General features: G+C 38.8%; 1 protein-coding gene across 1 annotated transcript; it reads right to left on the bottom strand.

The window, feature by feature from the left end:
• Positions 1-2,711: 2,711 nt before the first annotated feature.
• prkag2b (protein kinase, AMP-activated, gamma 2 non-catalytic subunit b) lies at positions 2,712-22,709 on the bottom strand. Its single transcript, XM_053495625.1, has 16 exons — positions 22,452-22,709; positions 18,123-18,194; positions 13,217-13,451; positions 9,716-9,930; positions 9,259-9,310; positions 8,912-9,012; positions 8,724-8,805; positions 7,242-7,300; positions 7,112-7,157; positions 6,968-7,022; positions 6,319-6,445; positions 6,021-6,186; positions 5,672-5,709; positions 5,356-5,502; positions 5,050-5,143; positions 2,712-4,810 (listed from the first exon to the last, which is right to left on the bottom strand). Exons 1-16 carry the CDS (start codon positions 22,536-22,538, stop codon positions 4,758-4,760), a joined length of 1,629 nt encoding a protein of 542 aa, XP_053351600.1. The 5' UTR covers positions 22,539-22,709; the 3' UTR covers positions 2,712-4,757.
• Between the last annotated feature and the right edge of the window lie 1,904 nt (positions 22,710-24,613).

Genomic DNA, 24,613 nt, shown 5'->3' with positions numbered 1-24,613 from the left:
TCTCTGTGAAGAAAAATCACTATTAGTTTTTTGGACAAAGTTTTTGACAAAACATTCTAAGACAAAATAAAAAATTAAAACAATAATTTATTTTAATTTTTTATTTTGTCTTAAAATAAATGAACTTTTTTTCCCCAAAAATTCTTGTTCTGTACGTTTTGTATTTAACTTTTGTGATTCTAAACCTTTTTCATGATTTTCTTAAAGTTATTTGTCTAATTTTTATAGTAAAAAAAAAAACGATAACAAACTCATCCATAATCTACCCTTTAAGACTTATGCACTATTAAATAAATTTTAAATGTTTTTATTTAATATAAAATAAAATGTGTGCTAATATAAAATTATAGCTTTGTGCATTATTTCACTAGTACAGTACATGTTTCATACATTTATTATTTATTACCTAATATTAATTAAAAAAATAATAAGTAAAAAAAAAATATATATATATATATATATATATTTTTTTTTTTCATTGGATACATGTTATTACATTAATATATTGCCTAAACAAAAACAAAAAAAAAGTCACCTACTTTAATATTTCACTGGGCCGCCTTCTGCTTCCATTACGGCCATGGCATCATCGAGAAGCTTATGCAAAGTTACAACATTCATGTCCATCCAGAGTCACATTAATTTCGCTCCAAGATCTTGATAATGAGAGAGTCGAACCGCTGTGCAAAGCCTTCTCCAACACATCCCAAAGATTCTCACTGGGGTTAAAGTCTGGACTGGCAGCCGATCCAGGAGTGAAAGTGATGTCTCAGCCTCCTTGAACCGCTCTTTCACACTCTTTTTGAGCCTAATGGATCCTGGCATCATCACCCTCCATAGATGTGATCCTCTGGTGATTCAGTACATTCAGGTGGTCAGCTGACCTCATTTTATTGCCCCATAACGTTACTGAGTCTCGACCTGAGTAACTGATCAACCCCAGATCATAACACTGTCTCCAGAGGCTTGTACAGTGGACACTATGCATGATGGGAGCATCACTTCATCAGCCTCTCCTCTTACTCTGACACGCTCAGTCTGGGCTCATCAGGTCACGTGACCTCTGTCCATCGCTCCAAAGTCCAATCTCTATGCTCCCTAGCAAACTGAAGCCTGATTAGTCTCACCCATAAGGCTACTTACTGTAGCTGTTCAGTCCCTTGAGTTCTCTTCGCATTGAGCATGTGGAAATGCTCTTACATTCACTGTTAAACATATCTGTGAGTGAATGTTTTTTTTTATGATTTGATTTCACTAAGTGTTTAAGTGACCTCCTATCACGCTCATTCAGGATATATTTACAACCACACTTCTTCTTTGAAGATGATGGTTCAGCACTCTTCTTAGTTGTTTTCTTTGCTTGATGCAGGACAATAATTTGACCCTTCTGAAGCCGAGCAAGTCCTTGGCCTGAGCACAGGATGAGCTTCGGCTGATGCAGACAGCTGTTCTCTGAGGACTCGTGACTGCAGTCGCTCGATAGTTCAGAACTGGAGTTTCCTACAGTCTACCTGAGCCTCCAATAACCAACTGGACTCCATATGAACTTCTCCACATCTCCTGTTATACTGAACTTCCAGTCTCACACAGTATGAGTGCAGATCAATCCCTGCTATCTGTTATCACCCAGATGAGGATGGGTTCCCTGTTGAGTCTGGTTCCTCTCAAGGTTTCTTCCTATTACCATCTCAGGGAGTTTTTCCCTCAGCACCGTCACCCTCGGCTCGCTCATCAGGGACGATCTGATCATTCTGATTCACACACACTCACATCTCATACACACTTACATAATTTTGATTGTGTAAAGCTGCTTTGCGACAATAACAATTGTTACAAGCGCTATACAAATAGAAAAAAATTTTCTCTCATTTTTCCTCCTTTTTTATTATAAATTCTTAATTTTTTCACTTTTCCCTAAAAATCACTAATACTGTTTTCCCCCTTAATTTGTCCTCATTACTCTTTTTACCTTAATCTGTCTCTCTCTCTCTTCTCTGTATTCACCTTACGTATTTTTTATTCTCTTTCTTTTTCTCTCTTACCTTTTTATCTACCTCAACATGTTCTTTAATCCTTCTTCTTTAATATGAGGAACGTGTGAAAAACCAAAATTTCCAGAAGAGTCTTGTGACTTTTTCATGAGCTCTACCTCTCTCCCCCTCCCTCTCGGTATCTCTCCCTGAATTCCTGCCACTTTTCTACGAGTCCTTTAATCAAGTCATATTACTGCTATGATTCTTTCAAATTTTCACACAGTGTCAATCCATGTTCAGTTGAATACTGCAACTGTTGAAGTTTACACTCCCCCTCTCTGATAGGCGCTAGTAACAGAAGGTGCACTTAGTTCACTTTATCTAAAGCAGAAACTCAAGATTTCCATCAGTGCGACTCAGAAACATGAGCAGCAGGCCAGGTTAAAGGAGTTAAACAGGAGTGTGTTCGAATTTACACACGTTTATAAAATTTAAATTGATTGTTGCAATATTAATCCATTTATTCATTGCAGCCTGAGGTCAAGGAATGTTATATAACTATAATGCCACCTAGTGGACATATTTGCTAGTGCAAGAGCTTTAGTGTTTAATCAATACATCAGTAATAACAAATAATTAATATAACAATCCCTACATATTTTCTTTTTATTATCTACAATCTGTACTTTTATTCACTTTTTTTAAAGAGAGCAAAAAACTCAAACACAAACACCAACATGAAGGCATTGTGCGTGTATTTAAAGTTGTGCGTCATCGTATAAAAAATTACATCATTACAACTTTAGTGTAGTTTTTCATGCGAATGAAAACGAAATAAACATTCTCAGGTTTTCATTCTCACCGTTTCACCAGAAATCTTGTTTTAATAAAACTTAACATTTGCATATATTCGTATTTCGCATGCGCAAAACAGCAGAATCTAACAAAGCTCCCATTTTTTCCTAAAGAAACAAATAACAACAATAAACAAAATAATAATAATAAAATCTCCAGCATTTCCTCTTTAATGCAAAGGTGTTTAAGAGGAAGTGAAGCCTTTTCTGTTAATAACATAAATCATTTGAAAATGCTTTTTGAACTTTTCCCTGTGGTTTCATTCAGAAAGCATTTTACTAACATTTCGGTGTCTGTCTGAGGGGGAAAAAAGTTTGGGGTGATTTTTTTTTCTTTTTGATTTTTATTTGACAAAGTGAACACTGTGTACTTTTTACTTTTTTCTCCAGTTTTCAGATTCATTAATAAAAACTAAGTGTAAGAGGAAAAGAGGACAACTTAAGGAAAAACTAAAAATACAATCAAAGTATAAAAAATTAAGTTTTTATATCAAAAGATGGATTCAAAGAAATAAAATAAATGTGGACACAAAACAATTTTTAATTTTAAATTTTAACACAATACTGTATTTTAAAATCTCAAAATTATCCGATCTGAACCTCTTCAAATCAGAGCAAAAGTGTAAAAAAGAACATTACCTTCGGCTCCTAAAGAGCTTTAATGTTGTTCTGATGGACTGTAATGGATGCTTAATGGAATGTCTGGTTCCTATTGGATTCTGACTGCAACACTGGAACACTTTGAAGCACCTGGGTTCTGGTGATGTTTAACACCAACCAGAAAATCCTTCATGGACATTCTTGAGGAGTGTGATGGAAACCATTAAGCTCATTCCTACAGTGTACTGGAAACCATTAGAGATTTTTTGATTTGAGGATATTTGATCTTATTCATCTGAAATTACACGATTATGTTTTATAATGTCCACTAGAGCAGTGTTGTGCATCGTAAAATTGATCAGACCGTCAGATTATCGGACGACGGCTGATACAAAACAGATCCAGGATTCCGTACATTCATCTGTCGACTTTTTTACGTTAAAAGACACAGCAAATTTTTTTTGCAAAACTTGCTAAAAGACATTCTTTGACCGTCTTTGTTAATCCCACTTCCAAGTCCATCACCTCCCTTCTAACTCGGCTTTCACACCTGATTCCGAATCACGACGTCGCAACATTGACAGTGAAATATCTTATGTTTAAAGCATTGTTCATTTCCTCATTTATTTGCTAGTTAAACCACCACCATTACTTGTCGCCCATGTTTGCTTTTCCTCTTCATGCTTGGACCCACTGCTTTTTAAAAGCGACCGCGTTCTGTCTCCTGCCCAATCATACTGCAGGTCATGACCCGAGCAACATGGACAACGTTGTGCTGGAGGAAAAAACACACGGTGTGTAAATCGGTCTAGATCACAGATACATACCCCTCAAAAACACGTAGTCCCAGTTTGACTTGAACGTCAAGTCAAACCGGTACTAGGTAACCCCCCTTAACTTTGTTTTCTTTTTTTTAGCAGTATATATTTAAACCCAAGTTGATTGGACCATCTGTGATCTTTATTGTTACACATCTGTCCAATCAGAGAGCAGATACGGAGACGGCGTTTTCATGGTTACAAAGCATGGGGATGAAAAAAGGAGCAGCTTAAAATGTCAGCAAGACATCTTTAAAGTTTTCTCGATTCAATTTCAGCAGGTTTTTGCGTTTTAGGCCACGAAGCCAATGAGATGATCTCCCTGTAGTGCGCGAATCATTTCTGTGGAAACGGAGAAACGAAGCAGCATCGGAGCCCGTAGAGACACAGAGCAGGGTACAGTACGGTACAGCAGGACAAAGAGGACAAATATTACACGGTCTATCACAACGAGGTCCGCGACTCGAAGCCCCGCCCCTCTCAGACTCTCACGCAAGTTGGTGGAACACTCGCTACGTCTTCGCTGTGGCTTGTGCTTCTGTTTTATCCTCCTTCCTGCTTAAACCTGTGGACGGAAACGCAAACATTAGTTACTAATCATCGTAAGGTTTACATAAATAAATGCCCCCAGCTGACAGAAAGCATTACAATGAGGATTATATTGTTTATGTTGTTATCTTTCACATCATTTTATTACAGAAAATCAATGTGTGCGTTGTTGTTGTTTTTTTTCACTTGTAAACCTTTTAAATTATTATGAGTGTGTAAGTGATGGGACTGAAGGAGGTTTGGTTTCTACGGTACCTGCAGGAGAGAGAACCAGCGCCCTGAGGATGTCGGACAGAGAGATGACGCCCTCGATGTTGGAGGATTCGTCCACCACCACTAACCTGTGCACCTGCACACGAGTGAGACGCGCCATTTTATTATTAATATTATTCAAGCATAGCTTTATTCAAACCGAGACAAATCCAGGGTTTTGTCACATCAAGATTTCTAAACTGAGCTTAAATCCTTGTTTAATTTTTTTGTTGTTATTATGAATCTCTTGATCTTATGATTCCCATGATGTCACGCGGTTTTAAGGCGCTGCCTTGGTGCGGTTTGTACCTCAGCCTTAACGATCCGGTCCACGATGGTCTCCAGGGTCTCGTGTTGTCCGCACTTCATCACTCCCTCAAAGTACTGCGAGCGGTGTTTCAGCGCCTCCGTCACGCTCATGTCCAAGTTGTTGTACGTCTTCTCCGCCGCCAGGTTCTGCACACGAGAGCGACGCTAAGAAACGCATACCACACTATCTACAGTTTATGAGAGGGTTACAGCTAGTATTGAGAGTATGCTAGTTAACGCTACAGCTCGCCCGAGATCGTTCCCATGATTAGGTTCAGCTAGAAACATAAACACGTAATGGAAAGAAGTAACTTACGATGACGTCAAATTTGGAATAAATATCCACGACTTTTCCTACATGAAAAGAAAAAACAACATGAGTGACAGATAGCAAACACACAATTTGCTTCCCTTTGTAAAATATAGCACAAAATGCTAATTATGGTTTAACGTACACCTTTAGCTAGCTAACACAACGCTGGATGGTTCATTACAAGATATCTCAATGGTTGCGTTTAAGATGACTAGCATAAAATGACCTGATGGGTACGTAGCTTATATTTAGCACAATTTCTCTTTCTGTTACATGTTATGGGTTATACATAAACACACACACACACACACACACACTGTTGTCAGGAATGTTAGCAAAGATCGAGTCGTACCAGTATTGTCCACGACAGGCAGCGCTGACACTCTTCTGTCCACAAACACACTTAGTGCTTTGATAATGGGCGTGTCCGGCCGGATGAAGGCAATGTTGTGGTACGTCCCGATGCCGAGCTCGCTCAGCGTTTGCTTCATGAAGGCCGGCTTGGGCATCTCACACACCTGAAAGAGCACGAGCAGCTTCCTGTAACTGTTCTTTACCGTGACTAATGCATTTGTTATAACGACGTAAAATCAATATCAATAACCCCAACCATAAAAACTTATTAACGGTAATAAACAACTCTGGCTTACAAACAGCTGCAGGAACTTGAGGATCCTCTTGTGTGTGAGGATGTAGAGGACGTTCCCTGACACCGGGTCGATCACCGGCAAACGGTGGATCTTATTTTTGATGAGGGAGTAAACCGCATCGAATATACTGCAAAAGAAAGATAGAAAGAAACAAATAGAATAAAAGAGAATGAAATACACACTTAAGAAGCCCAGATGGAGCTGACATTTTTGAGTCATTTGAGTTACTTGGGTCACTTAAGTCCAATGATTCGTTTAGAATTGTTCACTGATTCATTCTATTTTGTTAATTTATTCATATAGATTTGTTCACTCACTCACCGAATCAGAGTTATTTACTGATTTGATCAAATTTGCTCACCTGATTCGTTTAGAAATTTTCTCTGATTCATTTAATTCTGTTCATTTATTCATTCTGATTTCTTCAACGGTTTACACTAATTAACTAATTAAGTGATTTGTTCATATTTTATTACTGATCCATTTAGATTAATAATTAATTGAGACTGACTGACTGGTTGGTTGAGATTTGTTCACAGTTTTGTTCAGATTGATTTATTGAAATCTGTTGACTGGTTTAGTTTAATTTCGGTTATGTTATGACCGTGATGCTAGTTTGTGTGTTAGCCTACAGGTTCCGCGCGCTCACCTCGCTCCAGGTGAAATGTTCACCAAGGGCTTGAAGGTCTCCTGCAAGTAGAGCTCTGTCGACGGAAGACAGCACACGTAAATTACTGCTGTTACTGAGCTAACGAGACACACGCTAACGCTAGCTTTGAACGTAAACACTGACCTCGCCACGTCTCGATCTTGTGCTCCTCCAGCTCGTATATTTGCACCTGTGAGGACAAAATCACATCCGTTCACGTAAAAGTCGGCTTCACAAAGCGGAGAAACGTGTTTCAGGAGATTAGAGCACTCACGAGAGGAGACTTGTAGTATCTGTGCAGAATCCTGATGAAGTCCGTGACCGTCAGCATTCCTGGAATTCCAAGTAAAAAAAAAGTAATAATCTTTCCATTAACATTAATTCCATTAGCATTACCCACGATTACCACTTGTTTATTAGCAGCTAATTAATCACGCCATAGCTCACGTGTTAAACTACGAAAGCGTGTGTAAATTACGAAAGCGATAACTGTTATTAGTTTACGATGCTAATGCTGCGTTAGCATCTGTAGTACAAGGTTCTATACGGTGATGTGTGTTAGCTTGGTTACTGTACTGTGCTTGTTTACAAATTACTCTAATGCTTATTTGTTTGTGAGTTCCCCTACAGTGCTAGCCTTCCTGTGGATCCATGCTATGTTGCGAGTTTCTACTATAATGCTAGTTGATATGTTAGTGTTGGGAATTAGCATGTTTACTATTATGCTAGCTTGTGATTTAGCATGTTTAATGCTAGCTTGTGTTTTAGCATGTTTAATGCTAGCTTGTGATTTAGCATTTTTAATGCTAGCTTGTGATTTAGCATTTTTAATGCTAGCTTGTGATTTAGCATGTTTAATGCTAGCTTGTGATTTAGCATAGATGCGTTCCATTCGGAAGTGTACTTCACAGGGTGCTCCCTACTCCCTGATCCGTTTGCAGGGAATGTCTGTAAAGGGAACTTTCCTCGACCAAACTCCACCATTCGGAACACCCTGCGAAGTCACCAGCGCAGACGCCACTTCCTCTGTGCGTTACCATGGTAACATAAGCACCTTGGATACCTGTTGCTGCTTTCACACTACGGACATTAAATATTGAACGTTTAAACAAAAACTGATATCATTATAAAACATATGCTATTAACACGTGTATAACTTGTAAATAAATAATTTATTAATTAATAATAATAACAATAGATTAAAGATGCACAGAGATTTATTTATATTTTGTATAGATTACTAGCCTATACAGTACTACAGATTTCTTTTAAATCATTGTGTTTACTGCTATGCTATTTTGTGATTTAGAATGTTTAATGCTTGTTTGTGATTCAGCGTGTTTGATGCTAGAGTTTGTTAACATTTTATGCTACTTTGTGATTTGGCCTGTTTATTATAATGCTAATTTGTGATTTAGCATATTTAATGATAGTTTGTGATTAAGCGTGTTTAACGCTAGTTTCTGATTTAGACTGTGTGCTACAATGCTACTTTGTGAATTAACATTTTATGCTTGTTTGTGATTTAGCATGTTTAATGCTACTTTTTGATTTAGCATGTTTCTTATAATGCTAGTTTGTGATTTAGCATCTGGGAATTAGCATGCATTATAAATCTAATTTGTGAAAAGCTAACTAATTCCATATTTCTATACATTAAAATCACTTTTTACAGTTTACATGTGTATAAATACATGTGTCAGTGTCTGTGTGTGTGTGTGTGTGTGTGTGTGTTTGTGTAAGAGTGTGTTCTCACCCACAAAGCTCTGCCGTTTGCTGTCCCACAGTGGAGCGGCTCTCACTCCATTAGCGACCAAAGCGAAGAAGGCTTTCTTGACCTAAACCACAGAGCAGGAGTGTTACACCGTCACTGTTGTCATGGTGATAACGATTGATCCACAGGCTAGGTTGAGGTCTCCACCAGTTTTTTCCCCTCCTTCCTACCTGTAGTGTCGTATCGAAGACCACAAGTTTCGAGCTGGTCGGGATGAGGTCGTAGCATCTGTGGCACTTCATAAAGCGGGTGTAAATATCGCAGCTTGGCTCTGGAAGATAACAAAAAGAAAACCATTGTTCATCCCATATTCTATCTTTATTAGTGTGATTGTTTGAGTAGCACGATAGTTCTTCCTAAGTTTTATCTTTAAAACGATCTTTATCGTGATTATTCCACCCGGATTGCTTCTGTGCAATGCTTAGCGATCTATCCACTGGGTTTTCTGCTACTGTTGTTTTTACATCCCCCTTTCTGGCCTATTTTGATGCATATAGTTCTGGTTTTGGTCGCTCACCGCCATCACTGAGGTCCAGTTTCTCCAACATGCCTTCAGTCGAACCGTACACCTGAGGAGAGAACCAAAAAACTCATTTGAAGTAGGCTATACAGTGAGTGGTGCATGTGATTTAGGACACCCCCGCAGTGCACTAATGATGGTATTTATGTGGCCTATTTAGTGAACAGCGTGAGTGATTTGGGACACCCCCATGGTGACCTACAGTAATGATGGTGTTCATGTGGCCTATATAATAAACAGTCACGCAGATATCGCATTAATAATGGTGTTTATGACGTGACCTGTATAGTGAACAGGGTGTGTGATTTGGAACATGCCCACAGTGCACTAATGGTGTTTATGTAGCCTATATAGTGAACAGGGTGTGTTATCGGAGACATGCCCACAGTGTTCATAAGTTCCGAGTGCTGGTCTTTTTACAGCGCGAATTACAAAGATACAAGATACCACTCACTGGACGGGGGGCGGACCTGGGGGTGGCAGGGGAGGGGCTATATCGGACAGGACTAGGGCTGGAGGAGGAGGCGGAGCTCGCCGAAGCCAGACTGTAGCGCAGAAGACACGCATCAGGTGGAGACGAGAGCGAGCGCAGACGCCTTTCTTCCGTGGAGAACAGCAGAGGGTTGGAGCTCTGGGTTGGTGTGGTGGGCGGAGACAGCGGGACCGACGCTGCAACACATATAATAGGCCACGTGTTACAAGTTTATATAATAAACCATCATTAATATATAGATGCTGTTGTAATATTTGTATAGTCTTTGTATTCGACTGTGGCAGTTACTTTTTGTATGGAAACTTGTGAATTTGTGTACACACACGTGTCTCCATGGCAACCGGCACGGGAACGCTGGTTAGATAAATACTGTGATAAGAACGCCTTCTAGTCACCACAATGGCGTGACCTTAGCACAACCTGATTTCTGATAGTGTGATGTGTTACAGAAGCACATACACGCACAAGACTTCCATGCAATGCCGAGAAATGTGTACGAGTGTATCTGGGATTACCATGGCAACAGGTGCTCTACAAAATGTTGTCATTGAACTTCAAGTCTCAGGGAAAACAACCGATCTGGCAACACAGTCCTTGAGCACTTTTAGCATTGTGGTGCTCATGCTAGCTTGAGGAGTCTTTATTTACTTGTTTATTTATTTATTTGTTTATTTCTCCTCCTCAGAAGTAGATCCTGCTCTGCTCAGTGCGCTACACTGCATACATGTGAACTGTATCTACATGCATATTCACACAGAAATCCCTAGCTAGCATGCTAGCTTTCTCAGAAACTCCAGCCGAGCTAATCGTGGCGCTCACTCGGTGTAAAAATAGACCAGGCTGACTTTCTCTTTAGAAACTTTTTGAAATTCGATAGACACCAACAGCATCCCGTGTGTTATTCCGTCTACTAGGCAATATGATGCGATGCTTTCTGGGAAACGCCGTCTCCAAGCTCAGGGAAAAGTAAACGCCTCAGTCTTGTTGATTCTGAACAACAACCTGCTAACACTGAGGGGAAACTAGCGTTTAGTTTAGCATGGTGCGTCTGCTGTTTCACATATGAGACATGCTAAAGGTTATTTTCCTTCTCATGACAATGTTGATGATCAGATAAACCCTAAATAGATCTGTTAACTGTTAGCGCTATTTTGTTCTGGGTGGCACGATGGTGTAGTGGTTAGCACTGTCGCCTTGCACCTCCAGGGTCAGGGTTCGATTCCCAGCCAGGTTCGATTCCCGTCTCCGTGTGCATGGAGTTTGCATGTTCTTCCTGTGCTTGGTGGGTTTCCTCCGAGTACTCCGGTTTTCTCCCACAGTTCAAAGGTATACAGGTTAGACTAACTGGCGTTCCCAAATTGCCTGTAGTGTATGTGTGTGTGCCCTGCGATGGATTGGCCCCCTGTCCAGGGTGTACCCTGCCTTGTGCCCTAAGCCTCCTGGGATAGGCTCCAGGTCCCTGCGACTCTGAATACAGGATAAAGCGGTGAAGAAGATGACTGAGTGAGTGAGCATTGTTCTGTCAGCAAGCTAACTAAAACCAACAGCTAGTTAGCATAGCTGTCCTTAGCTAGTTGCAACAGCACGCTTTAAAAAAAAAATATTTCACAATCTCAGAAATATGACTGGACAGACATTATGCAAACTGCACATAATGTAGCAAAGCCGAGTGAAGTGCGCATCACGTAGCTGTTAGCATGATGTGAAAAATAGCACTGAAATGTCGTAATAAAAAAAAAATAATTCCCATCAGCTCCTGGAATAAATAAACCTTGTAAACATGGAGCATGAGAGTTTTTTCCAGAAAAACAAATTCACAAAGCACATTCATTTCAGATAAAAGGAAGGAAAGGGGGGAAAAAGCAACTCTGCATGTTCTGTTTCTGGCCCGAAGTTCGGAATATTCCTCTCACCGAGACCAAACAGTGCCTCGACTCACGACTGAGCAGGAAAGAGTGAGTCATGACAGCAGCGCTTCAGGAACTCACCGAAAACAATGTACCGAACCCTTACACACGGTCTGTACGCTAATTCATCCGAACGGGAAACTAACCCAGGACTCATGGATATTTATTATTCTGCCTGAGAATATAAGCGATAAAGCAGGAATGTGAAAATATAAAAAATACAACCTGTATTAGTATCAACAATCAGGCAAGTATTAGTGTTGGTTAAAAGCATAAAAGGAATAATGCATGACTATAAGTATAAACATAAAGAAATAATGCTCTTCCTCTACTACATATTGTTTATTAATTCCAGAAGTGGAAGGTAACTGTGTACACTGTGTACAGTGAAACCTCGGATTGCGAGTAAAGCGGTTTGCAAGTGTTCCACAAGACGAGCAAAGATTTTTAATAAATTTTGACTTGAAAAACGAACACAGAAAAAAACAGGCTTAGTGCGCAGGCTACTGTGAGCTAATACAAGCCTGGTAATGTGATTGGAAGGTTAACTTTCACTTAAGTACACAGGTAATTGGAGGACTTCTACTTTTACTTAAGTGATATTTGCCATGAAGAATTTCTACTTTTACTCAAGAACATGTCTGTACTTTGCACACTTCTGATTAATAAACTAAAACACAAGGGTTGTTCGAGTCAAACCGGGACTTTCTTCTCAAATATTAGTTTATAGAGGAGAAGATAATGTCACCTGTTCTCCGTGTCAGATTATGTGACGTAGTTCCTTTGATGAAGGATCTAACAAAGGATTTAATGAAGCCTCCTATCCGTGGCTTTTAGACAAGTATTGTATTGCTGTAACTGTGAGGAGCGTTCAAGTCAAACTGAAATTTCTGGTGAATAAATTCGTAAAAGTCCACAGTATCCACTCCGTCTTATTCACCAACCCCTATCTTTTTAAGTAGTGTGTATCTCATTAAGAATATAAATATTGTAATTAGCAATATTATGGTTATTTAACTCTTTGCCTTCGTCTACCCCCTTCCATCTGACAACAATTATAAAAACGCACTGTCCGTTTCTCTCCACATGCTGCATCAAGCGTTAAACAAATCAAAGGCTCGTGAACCACAACCATTTTCAGGGCACTTCCTGTCTGAAGTTTCGATCTTTTATCAAAACAGGAAGTTCCTGAACCTCAGCAGAGCAAAATGTGATCTCGAATTCAGAAGTCATCAAGCCTGCCTGGGTGTACGATAAACCATAAGTGCTGTAGTTTGAGTTTTCTGTACCAGCCTGCAAACAAAACCAGCTGCACGCAGTAATAAAATGAAGTGTGTGAACATAGGAAGAGGAACATTATACGTCATTACTGTGCTTAAAGTGTTACAGAAATAAATAACAGTAATCATTTATTTTCCATTAGATTATTCCTGATTCATGCTGTGATTTGTGTGTAACACTGATAAACTTCCTTTTAATGAAATGTTTTCCTGCTGTGGTAGGAAGGAGGTCTAGGATCCTGGACTAAAGCGTTTTAGGTTACAATCTTTCTCACCTTTCCGTGCTCTGGAGAAGATCTTGGAGGGATTAGATGGCGAGCGGAAGATACCACTGAAGCTGAGACGGTGGGGGGATTTAGGAGGCGAGTCCTGGTGGGAGGGGAAGATGCTTTTCGGGGAATTGGGAGACGTCCGGGAGCGGAGCGGGGCAGAGATGGGGCTCGAGGGCTGAGGGATTGGAGATCTCAGTAAAAAACCTTTAGATGTGTTCGATGAGCCGGGCTCTTCACCCTGACAGGGAAAAAATAAAGAAATAAAGAAATCTAATTCAATTAAACTGAAACTCAGTATTCATTAATATCAGTAAAGTTCTTAGATTAAAAAAAAATCATACATTTAATATTAAAAACAAAGACCAAAATATATGGAATTGTACAATTTGAATTTTTTTTTTTTTATAAAAAAAGAAAAAAAAGTGATCAGTACATGATTTATTTATATAATTACTTGAACAGCTTTAGGTAAAAAAAAAACAAGTTTTTTTTAGCTGTTTTTAAGCAAAATTTTTAATTAGATTTTTTTCTAAACGTATATACTGTTTTATATTAACTTGTTAGGCAAATTCTCATAATTTTTTTTTCATGTGGATCGTTCCTCTACATGGGCAGAGCAGGGGTAGCTCAGTGGGTTAGGTGTTAAGTAAACCAGCTAAATAATAATGTAATATGATAAACAAATTTATGGTTAAAATTTAATTTTAGGCAGGTCAAAGTGTTACTCAGGATGGCAAGAGGACTCTCGAGGGGGGGCGTTTCCAAATTTGCATATTCATTGCATTGGGATTTTTAATGAGGATGAAACCAGTTTTATAGATTCTAAAACAATAAAAACAAACAGGTAATATGTACAGTGGTTGTCAACGACCATATAACGGCAGGATCAAAGGTCATCCCTGAGAATTTATTTTGGTGTTGTTTATTTATTTATTTATTTATTTAAAATTTTAAAGTTTAAAAATGACTAAAAAAAAATTAAGTTTAAATGCTAATGTTTTCTGTCTCCTAAACTTAACATTACATCTGTATATTCATTTGAGTTTTTTGCTGTTTTCATGATCGCTCACTGTCTGATTTTATTTGTTTATTTTTCTTTTTATCAGCGTGACATTTCGAAGAAGCTGCAGCGCTCAAAGCTCAGGCGACCTTCAAACGTTTACTGCATGTTCACTGACTTTATTTGCTCACGAGCTCAAAGCTTTTACGATCCTAACATTGATTTTTTTTTTTTTAAAGGCTATTTTTATTGGCCTGGATTTTATTTGCCTTTTGATTAGGAGATAATTTTGTCGTCAGAACTCAATAAACAATTATAGTGTGAGAAAACACACACACACACACACACACACACACACTCAAAATGGGTTAGTTGGTGCATCAGCAAAAAAAAATCTGATTGCAAAAAAACAAAAATCTACTTTTTTTTAAACAGGATTTACTCAAGCGTTTGACTCGAAGGACAGGAAGGTCAGACAGCCTGCATGTTTTTAAAATCCCAGTCCTGTACTGAGAGAAATTCACAACAGTGTTGATATTGACTGAAAGCACAGTCAGGATGAAGCAGAAAAAAACTGACAGGGTGTGAAGCGATGAGAAAACAGCTTATGGTAATGGTTTCAGGACTCTGAGCTCTACTGTGGATCTGCAGAATGAGGGTGAGAAGATGGACATGAGGGAGTTCAACGTAGAAACATGAATCAGTCCTTTACATACCAGTAGAGACTGCGCTTGTTTACAGGCCAGTTATTTACTCCAGTCTGGAACTGTGGTGTAGTAATGAGGCCGTGACTTCAGCTGATTTTTATAAACCGTCTGCATTACTCTCTATCCATCCATTCAACCACCAACGCACACGGTCATCCATTTATTGATTCATCCATCATCTCATCCGCCCATTAACCCGTCCATCATTCCATCCACCCATTACTCCACCCATCCATCCATCATTTCCATGCATCCACTCATCCAACCCATCATCCAGGCTTTTTTCCATCCATCTATCCATCCACCCACTTATCCATCCATCCATCCACTATCAATTCCCCACCCATTCATTATCCATCCCTCAGTCCATACACCATTTACCCATATATATAATTTCACCAATCCATCAACCCCTCCAGCCATTTGACTATTCTTCCATCCTTCCATCCACCCATCCATCATTTAATCCAATTATCCATCCTAATCTATCCATATATTCATCCTTGCATTTTTCATTCCATCAAATTATCTATTTACTTTATTTATCCAACAATTACTTATTAATGATTCTCTTCAATATTTTACATAGGTGCACATATTCTCTGTACTCCATCGATCTACACATTCATATATCTACCTATCTAATAATTCACCCATGGTGTTCGTGTATATACAGTATATTGCACACTATCTATCCATCACACTATCTATCCATCACACTATCTATCCATCTATCTATCTATCTATCTATCTATCTATCTATCTATCTATCTATCTATCTATCTATCTATCTGCTTTCCTGTACAGAATGTCTTTTATAAGATCTGATTTGAAGAACTTGTGAACAACTTGTGAAAGTTCATTCCGAAATGATCCCTGTGAGTAAACACACTATTGTGTAAACAATGCTGGAGCCTGACATCCCCGCGAGCGCTGTATTTACTGTTAACGACGGTTACTGAGCCGATTTGACTCATTTAGCATAAAGCATGTAAAGCCTTACCAAAACACCTCTGTTTCTCCCCAAAACACCTCAGTCTCGATCCAGTAGAAACACACACAGGATCGAGATGAGAAATGCGACGAGGAGAAGTGTGTACTCATTAAACAGACGGTAGGACTCCACAGAGCCTCCTTCCTCCTGACTTACAGACGCCGTGAAACCGCGTGAACTCTGATCTGATTGTGTACGTATAGAAACAGCAAGCTAGACAAATAAAGGAAGAGTTTAACAAGATCTTTACACCATCATCACAAATAATAAAGTGCTGTTTTACAGCGAGACACGCCGCTGTAGTGTTCTAAAGAGGATTTTACTGGATAAACACTTAACATTTAACTGTTTAAAATAAGAAATAACTAGAACATCTTCAAAATGATAATTTGGACACACCAACGTCCCGGTGTCTCCAACGCTAAAGGAGAAAAAAAAAACACCATCATAGCACAATAAAAGCATTTAATACAGTTTTAAAACTCGCTAAATACATCAACACAACAACCAAACCGCTAACAGTGTTGAGTCTGTGCAAATGTGTGTGTGTGTGTGTGTGTGTGTGTGTGTGTGTGTGTGTGTGTGTTCAAATAAATATCAACTGGCTAACAGCAGAGTAGGAAAACCAGATTGCTAGCACTAGACTGCTAATCTGATAAAGGAGATAACTAGCCAGCACCCTGAAGTCAAAGTAATTAAAATAGTTACATCATTAATATAGTCAGCTAGCACGATAATCTACAAAATGAAAACAACTTAAAAAAACTAGCAGCTAATTGAATGGATAGTTAGCTTACAGCATGAGGAGAATCGGTCACGCTAACTGTACAAACGAGCTAAAGTGGAGTAATGCTAATGATCAACTAAACAGAATCTTAGAAAAACAATCGCAGTTGAAAAGCCTCTTGTTTTCTTTCTTTCTTTCTTTCTTTATTTATCTGAATGCTAATTCATACCTTAGCTTTGTGCTTAAATCAATCTACAAAAGTCACCAGAGTAAACACACCCTGTGCGTTCACACACCTCACGGACGCGTGGAGCTGAACAAAGGGCTATCTGGTGCCAGTGCTCACAAGGTATGATAGGAATCTGATACTGTAACTGACACACACACACACACACACACACACACACACACACACACACTTAGCAAATACCTCACTCATTTATGTTTGTATATAATACTAGTGTTAGTACGTGTCGTTGACGGTTGAAGAGTTTGTAGAACAGTTTAAATGTTAAATCTAATAATAATCTGCTGATCTTTAATGTAATCAGTGATATTATTATTATTATTATTATTATTATTTGAGGTTGAAGCCCACGTCCATGTCTGTGTGTCTCTCTGTACAGCAGAACTCTCTGTCTAACTTATTAATACAAAGAAATCCCATTCTGTAAGGTTGAGTATCTTACGCCTTGTTTACACTAAGTTGTCCTTCTTTGGTGCTCAGACAAATACACTCCCTGTTCGGTAATCGGAGAGTGAATCACAGATGAGAAATGGAAAAAGTAGATCAGATAAAGATAAGGTTTGGTCTTAAAATGCACGCAGCCCTACACCTTGAGGACAAAAAAAAAACCTAGTTGCTGTGACATATTTTGGCATCTAACTGCTCATAACATCAAATCATTATTAATTTCACTTATGGTGCAGGTTAACCTTCAGGCAGATATCTAAGTACTGCAAAAGTTTTGGCAGTCCTTCCAGACAGTTTTGCGTGATGCTGCTACAAAATCTGGCTAGACAGACAGACAGACAGAGACAGACAGACAGAGACAGACAGACAGACAAAAATTTTCTGAAACTGGTTTCTGGTCCTTTAGTGGATAAAACAAAGATAGAAATCAAAAAGCGAGTTCTGACCAATTTACAGACACAACCTCTCTTTTATTTATATAAATAATGTTTCGTTTTTTTATTAACTTTTTGAGTAATCTCGTCAAATTTCTGGTCAGTTTTCTATCACCTGGGAAACTTACAGCCGTCATAAAAATGATCATTAGACATAGTGACAATGACTGAAGAACAAAACACTCGAATAAAAAATAAGTAAATAATCCCTGTTTTTGATTCGATGCACCAAATCTTGCGAGCCGTTTGAATAGAAATAATAACGATTAGAACGAGCAAATTAACAAACATTCAGAATCCAGAGTTCAGCAGGTGCCGTGGTGTAAAAACCATCTCGTCAGCTCAGCCTTTACCTTCGGTGTTGCAGCTTTACTGGATTTGTCTTTTTCTCCATCCAAGGCAGGAGACGTGTAGGAGCTCAGGTCCTGTGGGGGAAAAACGAAAAAAACAAAAACAAAACAGAGGCACTTGTGAGCACTAAATAATTTTTTTTTAATAATAATAACTCATCAATAATACACTCATCGATTAAAAAAAACAAAACAAAAACCTTGGTTAATTTGACTCATTCATCTGGGATTTATTATAGACAACAACAAGGACAAGGCCAGGGTGTTTTGTCTTCATGCGTTGTGATTTTGTCTTCAGAGGAGTGTCCTTGGGTATAACCTGAACTTTTCTCTGTACTTTTGTATCATTTTATCTCTGACACACACACACACACACACACACACACACACACACACACACACACACACAGAGTCTGAAGCAGGTCTGAGCTGCCAGGTTGGCCTGCGCTCTATAAACACACAGAGCAGACACTCCACGCTACACCTTTAAATACTCGGAATATTTTCATCCAAGCTGTAGCAAAACAGTCTCGCTGGATCCAGACCCGGGGCTTTAAGAACGCCATGCTCTTGGCTCGGTGCCACTGTACAGTTTGGCTCGAACGCCGGCACCCTGGGTCAAAGTATTTTTGAGATTTCGGTTTCATAGTAAATCATTCAAGGTCCGCTCCTGACGGCCCTGCGAGCCTGAAACGTCCTCTAATATCTAATAATCCTTCTGTTTCATAACTCTCGGTCTAAAAACATGTGCTTCTGGGCGTGGCCTAATATTCTAACAGGTATGACTGATTGACGGCATTCAGTAACGCTACAGGCTACAAGTTAGCTTGGAAAAAAATCTATTAAAAATATATTAAAAAAAAAAAAAAGATAGATGGATTTTTACTTATACGGGTTTAATTCTTAAGAATGATGATTTTTTTTAAAATTAATTTTATTACTAAAGATGAGGAAAAATCGATTCAGTGATGTATCATGATGCTCATGTATCGCTACACACTAACTCCAGAATAGATTTACTTTTTTAAACATTTTTACAGTCCCCCATGAGGTAAGAGCAAATTATTTGATATATGCTGAATTTTTTTTAACCAAGGAATTATTTTAGATTGAATTTAAATTACAAAATTGATACAAACTTTCTATTGAAACATTTTTTCTGTTAAATATAATGATAATTTGGCAAAACTTTAATACAATTAAAATTTTAGATTTAATCACAAAATTAATCATTTAAAGAATCAATATTGTAACATTAATTACTAAGTCCTGCTTAATTATTTGAAGGCTGAATTGCCATTTAATCCATATTCATCTTATTAATATATATTATTAGTTATAATAATTAACAAAAGGGCATATCAATTATGTTTATTTTACTTTATTGTAAAAAGCCAACATCTGTCTTTTCTAATTAATATTTATTTAACACATTTATTTTAATGAATGCATATGATTTAACGATATAGAACTTATTGACGCCTCCAGCAGACGGGAAAGTGCTGAGATGTAAAACTGCTCGCTGAAATCCCAACTCGAGATTTATGACGAATGAAATATGATTTAGTTCCACTTGGACACACACACACACACACACACAGCTTTAAGTTCCCTTATTCAACAGCTTCCTCTATTTAATTCCAACATCGATTTGTTCAATGCCCAAGAAAGTGAAAGAGAGAGAAAGAGAGACAGAAACAGAGCGAGAGCGAGAGAGAGAGAGAGAGAGAGAGAAACTGAGCGAGAGAGAGAGAGACAGAGAGAGGGGACAACTGGATGAACCTCCTGATTCACGTAAAGGGTTAATGTGTAATGTAATGCCTAATGAGTTTATCGCGACAGGATTATTGTGGTCAGGAATAATCTTAATGATAATCTTGAATTTTGTTTATCTTGTGCTCGGGTCAGACAGATATCTAGTTGATAACTATTTAATAACACTAATCTAACCCTCCCGCTACGCCCTGTTTAATAGGGTCTTCTTTATTCTAACAGGAGAACAGTTGATGTGCTCTCTAAGTTTTTCTAACTAATTATAAAAGGTTTAAATATTTTAATTTCACTCTGTTTAAAAAAGTTTGAAATGAAAAAATGTGTAGATTTAGGAAAAGATTTTTAAAATGGAATCTTTACAATATTTATGGTGCACCTTCTATCACCGCGGGTTCAAAATTAACAGGCGAATCATGTGCCAGCTATTTTATAACTTTTTTATAGAGCTGATAGCTATTTTTATCTGTCTTAATAAATAGGAAGAATGTGTAAGGGGTTAAAGTGTGTGTTTGTGAGTCATGTGATGGAAGCGAACCAGCTAGTAGAGGGCAGGAACGGGCAATTACTACAGTTACAGTCTGTTAATAGACAAATAACACTGCCATATACTTACACAATTAGACCGAACCCTTTTTAGATCCCTGTGTACATTAGAGATGGCGTTGAATACAAATTTATTATGAAGGATAATGTGTTCTAAATCATGGCTAGACTGTCCATTCGATTTGATAGAATTTTTATCACTGCAATTTTTTTTATTAATTTGATTCAGTAGTACTAAAGTTTATTGTTTGATTTGTCCCAAGCAGATCTATTACTTACAGGATCTTTTTTTAAACTGATGAAAAACTATTATAAAAGTATCTAATAAACATGTGACTTGTGTAGCTGATATTAAATATTATGTCACATTCAGTGATGTTGTTTTCCCGCCAATTTTCTGCTCCACGCTCCAGTCCAGTAGGTAGCGGTAGTGCACCAACCACCCATAAACTCCAATAAGAAGAATAAGAAGCTGACAAAAGACTAGGATTTTGCGAATACTTTAAAGGAGTGCTTTGTGGAGGTTTCAAATAAACCATCTTAAATTTTATATGTTTACTGAAATGATTTCAAAAGGGTTAATTAATTCTGAATTAGAAAACAATTGATTATTGAATCGCACAGCTCTACTGAGTACAAACAGTGATTTGAATAGAATACAACAAAACGTTGTAGAGTTAGAGTTAAATTTAGAGTTTTTTTACTATTATGTGAAAGATTAACATGAACAGGTTACTTTATGATAAATTTACAGCGTTCATCCGTTCATCCCTAGAAAGTGCCCGGTCTGACTTGACAAGACAGAGGTTGTTGTGTACAGGTTCTAATAAATTTAGAATGCTCCAATTTAACTTAATTAAAACTGAGTGGGAGATAACAAAAACAAAAAAAGTCCTACACTAATCTCTAGACTAATTACAAACAAGTTTACAGATTTAAGCCACACCCACTTTGGGCTGACTCGGTTAGACTGTACTTTACTGGAATCTTTTCGATGACCTTCTGTTCCAGCGTGTCTGGGAATAAATATCAGACAAAAATATGCGAGTTCTAACACCAGGGGTGAAAACGATTCATCCAACCCCATCACACCTCACTGCCTTTTTTAGTGCACTGGTTTTCTCCTCATGCTGTACATTTAAACTCCTCACTTGGCCTTGCGTGGCTGCAAATCACTAACGCAAAGCTTTAATCAAGACCGAAGAAGCTTCCCACGGCTCGGAGGGATCCACATCCATTTCATTTCTATTGTGTAAATCTAGAAAATCTCAAAAATCTCAAAAATGAAACTGTGACCGCTTACAGCTGCATTAACTTCATCGGTGGATGTTTCATGACGTGTTGTTTCCCTCTGATCATGATTGGGACACTCGTATGGTTTACACTGTATGGGATTAGAACTTTCCTCGAACACCATTTCCTTGAAAGCTTTCATTCCTTCATTCCTTCCTAGTTAGTAATTCCTTATTAATTACTGTAGGTCTGACTGGAGCTCTTTAGATTTGTGTTCAGGTCTCCTGAAGTGATTTTTTTTTTTTTTTTTAGGAATTCTGACACAACTGCATAGAAATGCATGTGGAAAAAGGAACTGAATACCTGTAGTGTTTGAGCAGGAGTGTTTGTAAACACATTAGAGTAGCTGCAGATTCAGTAGTAATCCCTCCCAGTGCCGGATTAACCCTTACATCGACTCCACACTCTGAACCAGGGCATTAGTTTAGTGGTGGTGTTGTTCTAGCCCTGGTGGGAGCAGGGGGGGGGGGGGGCGGTTGTGACCCAGTGCGGTTAATGAGGCGCGCGCTTAAGTCGCTCGAGTGCGTGTCCGCGCGCGCGCCTGTGGAATCTGCGCTACATTGTTGTTATTTAAGATCAAAAGAAGAAGAAGAAGAAGAAAGGAAGAACGCGAGACTCGAGATCAAACGTGCGAATGAGAAGCGTGCACGAGAGAATGCACGAGAGACCCGGACTCAACCCCCCCCCCCTCCCTCCCTCCCTCGGACCCAGAGCCGAACTCACGGGCATGTGGAGACGCAGCGCGCGCCGCTTCTTCGGGCTCTTCCTGGATGAGTCGCGCGGCTTCGCGTCCGCCGCCGTGCTGCCCATTCTGTCCTCCTTCTGTCCCCTCGGTCTCTCTGTCCCTGTCCCCGAGAAACTCAGCGCAGAGGCACAGAAAAGTTCTCCCAGCTGTCCGAGGAGCTGCACTCGCGGAAGCGTGACTAAAATGGAGCCACTCCAGTTCCTTAACGCTGCTCTGCGGGTTGCCAGATTGACGGGATTCGCCTTCCAAACGCAGACACGCCCCACAATCACCTCAGGTCTCACAGCCACGCCCACTCTACACTATCACTACACTGCGTCACCCATCATCACTCACTCACTCACCAACTCACTCTCCTCTGTACCGCCTTATCATGGGTCCAGGGTCACAGGGGGCCTGGAGCCTATTCTCAGGGGACTTACCCTGGACTGGTGTCAATCCATCACACACACACACACACTCATTCACACACTGCAGTGGTACCTCAGCATACGAACACCCTTGCCTTAAGAACAGTCATTTTGCATACAAAGCATTTTTTCAGGAAACGAGCGAGCTGAGCTAAACCAAACGTCGGCTAATTTGCTCACCGTCCATGGAGAGCCGTTCAAAACGTGTTTGCGTCGGTGAAAAACCAAGTGAAGGAAGTTTACACATTTTGTGTGTTGTTTTTTTTTTGCATTATGTGCAAGGTTTAGTTTAGACGTTAAACCGTAAGTATTGTCAAGGACGTTAGCGAGAAGAAACGTGAGCCGCTTTCAGGTTGGTTTTACAGCCGGCGCCAAGAGGAAGCTTAAATTAGGCTTAGGTTTAATGTCAATTTATTTCATATTTTATTTTATTTGCATGTCTTATCTAAATATTTTAATTGTTTGTTTTTTTAAACACAAAGATATGATTATAATTTTGGAAAATTGGTAATATTGGTAATACTTTTGTTTGGCTGTAACGGATTTGCATTTACATTATTTCCAACGGAAAAATACGAAATTTTGCCTTAAGAACTCGCCTCCAGAACTAATGAAATTCGTATGGTGACACTATATATTTATTCGTATGTTGACACCATACAGCACCGATTTGTGACTGGCAGTTAGCCTAATGCATGTCTTTGGCTTTGAAAGCCAGAATACCCCAAGGAAACCCACTAACCCAAGAGCATGCAAACACCATGAACAAAGACCAGAGACGTGAATCAAATCCCGAGACTGGAGGTACAATGCAACAGTTCGAACCACTAAGCCACCATGCCGCCTATTATTACTATTATTATTAATATTATTACTATAATTATTATAACCGTGTTACCTCAACATAAATTTTTTTTTATTTTTTTCAGAGGGAAATTTTTAAGGTGGAAGTTTTTAAAAGCTTCCGGGCGAAAGCGCAACTTAACCAGCATTCGGTTCTGTTCAGTTCAATTCAGCTTGCTCATATGCTAAGGCTTATTTCTTGCAAAAAAAAATTTTTAAGGCAAAAATTCTCAAGACCGGGTGTTGGTATGCTGAGATATAACTGAGTTGTTGTTATTATTATTATGAGAAGTTGGCAGGTTTTTCGATTTTGGCTTCTTGGTAACACAACAAGCTACTTTTTCAGAGAGAAGGAGAGAGAGAATAAGATAGAGAGAGAGAGAATGACTATAGGTTGTTCACACAATCATCTTATATAGTTATGCTGTCTTGTAAGCTACAACTAGTGGTAAAGTTCAGAAATCCTGATTAAAGAAATTGACCCAGTGGAAATAACCAGACATGTCCAATGCCATACATCTCTGCAAAGCTGCTTGTTATTGAATCAGTGACAACAGCCTCATGTCTCTCGTATACAAAATGTCTTGTCTATTTATTCAGTGGAGGTTTATTACTGCATCAAAAAGAGTTCTGCTCCATGTATAAAGTGTACTGTAATACAGGGTTCACACGACGTCCAAATCAAATTGTAAAGCTAAAATACTTGAAATGTTGGAGCTGAAGTCATTCGACAAGGAACAACTGTGACACATCCAGAGTATGACATCACAGTGTGCATGACCTCACAGTCACTAATGGGGTAAAGGTACAGACTGGTGTACAAACACCGTCTGTGCCAGAGAATCGCCACCTCACAGTCTCTACTATGATGTAACTGTATCGGGTCT

The sequence above is a fragment of the Clarias gariepinus genome, chromosome 1 (assembly GCF_024256425.1).
Source record: "Clarias gariepinus isolate MV-2021 ecotype Netherlands chromosome 1, CGAR_prim_01v2, whole genome shotgun sequence".
NCBI classification, from domain to species: domain Eukaryota; kingdom Metazoa; phylum Chordata; class Actinopteri; order Siluriformes; family Clariidae; genus Clarias; species Clarias gariepinus.
Note: the sequence above shows the minus strand (reverse complement) of the source record. Positions and strands in the feature narration are given on the sequence as shown.

What these genes read in the sequence shown, in the direction of transcription:
- prkag2b (XM_053495625.1), bottom strand. Translation starts at nt 22,538, where the DNA reads ATGGGCAGCACGGCGGCGGACGCGAAGCCGCGCGACTCATCCAGGAAG. An exon ending in CGCTGCGTCTCCACATGCCC is followed by an intron (nt 18,195 to 22,451) that starts GTGAGTTCGGCT and finishes TTTCCCCCACAG; the next exon opens with GACCTGAGCTCCTACACGTC. An exon ending in TCTTCGATACGACACTACAG is followed by an intron (nt 8,806 to 8,911) that starts GTAGGAAGGAGG and finishes TCTGTGGTTTAG; the next exon opens with GTCAAGAAAGCCTTCTTCGC.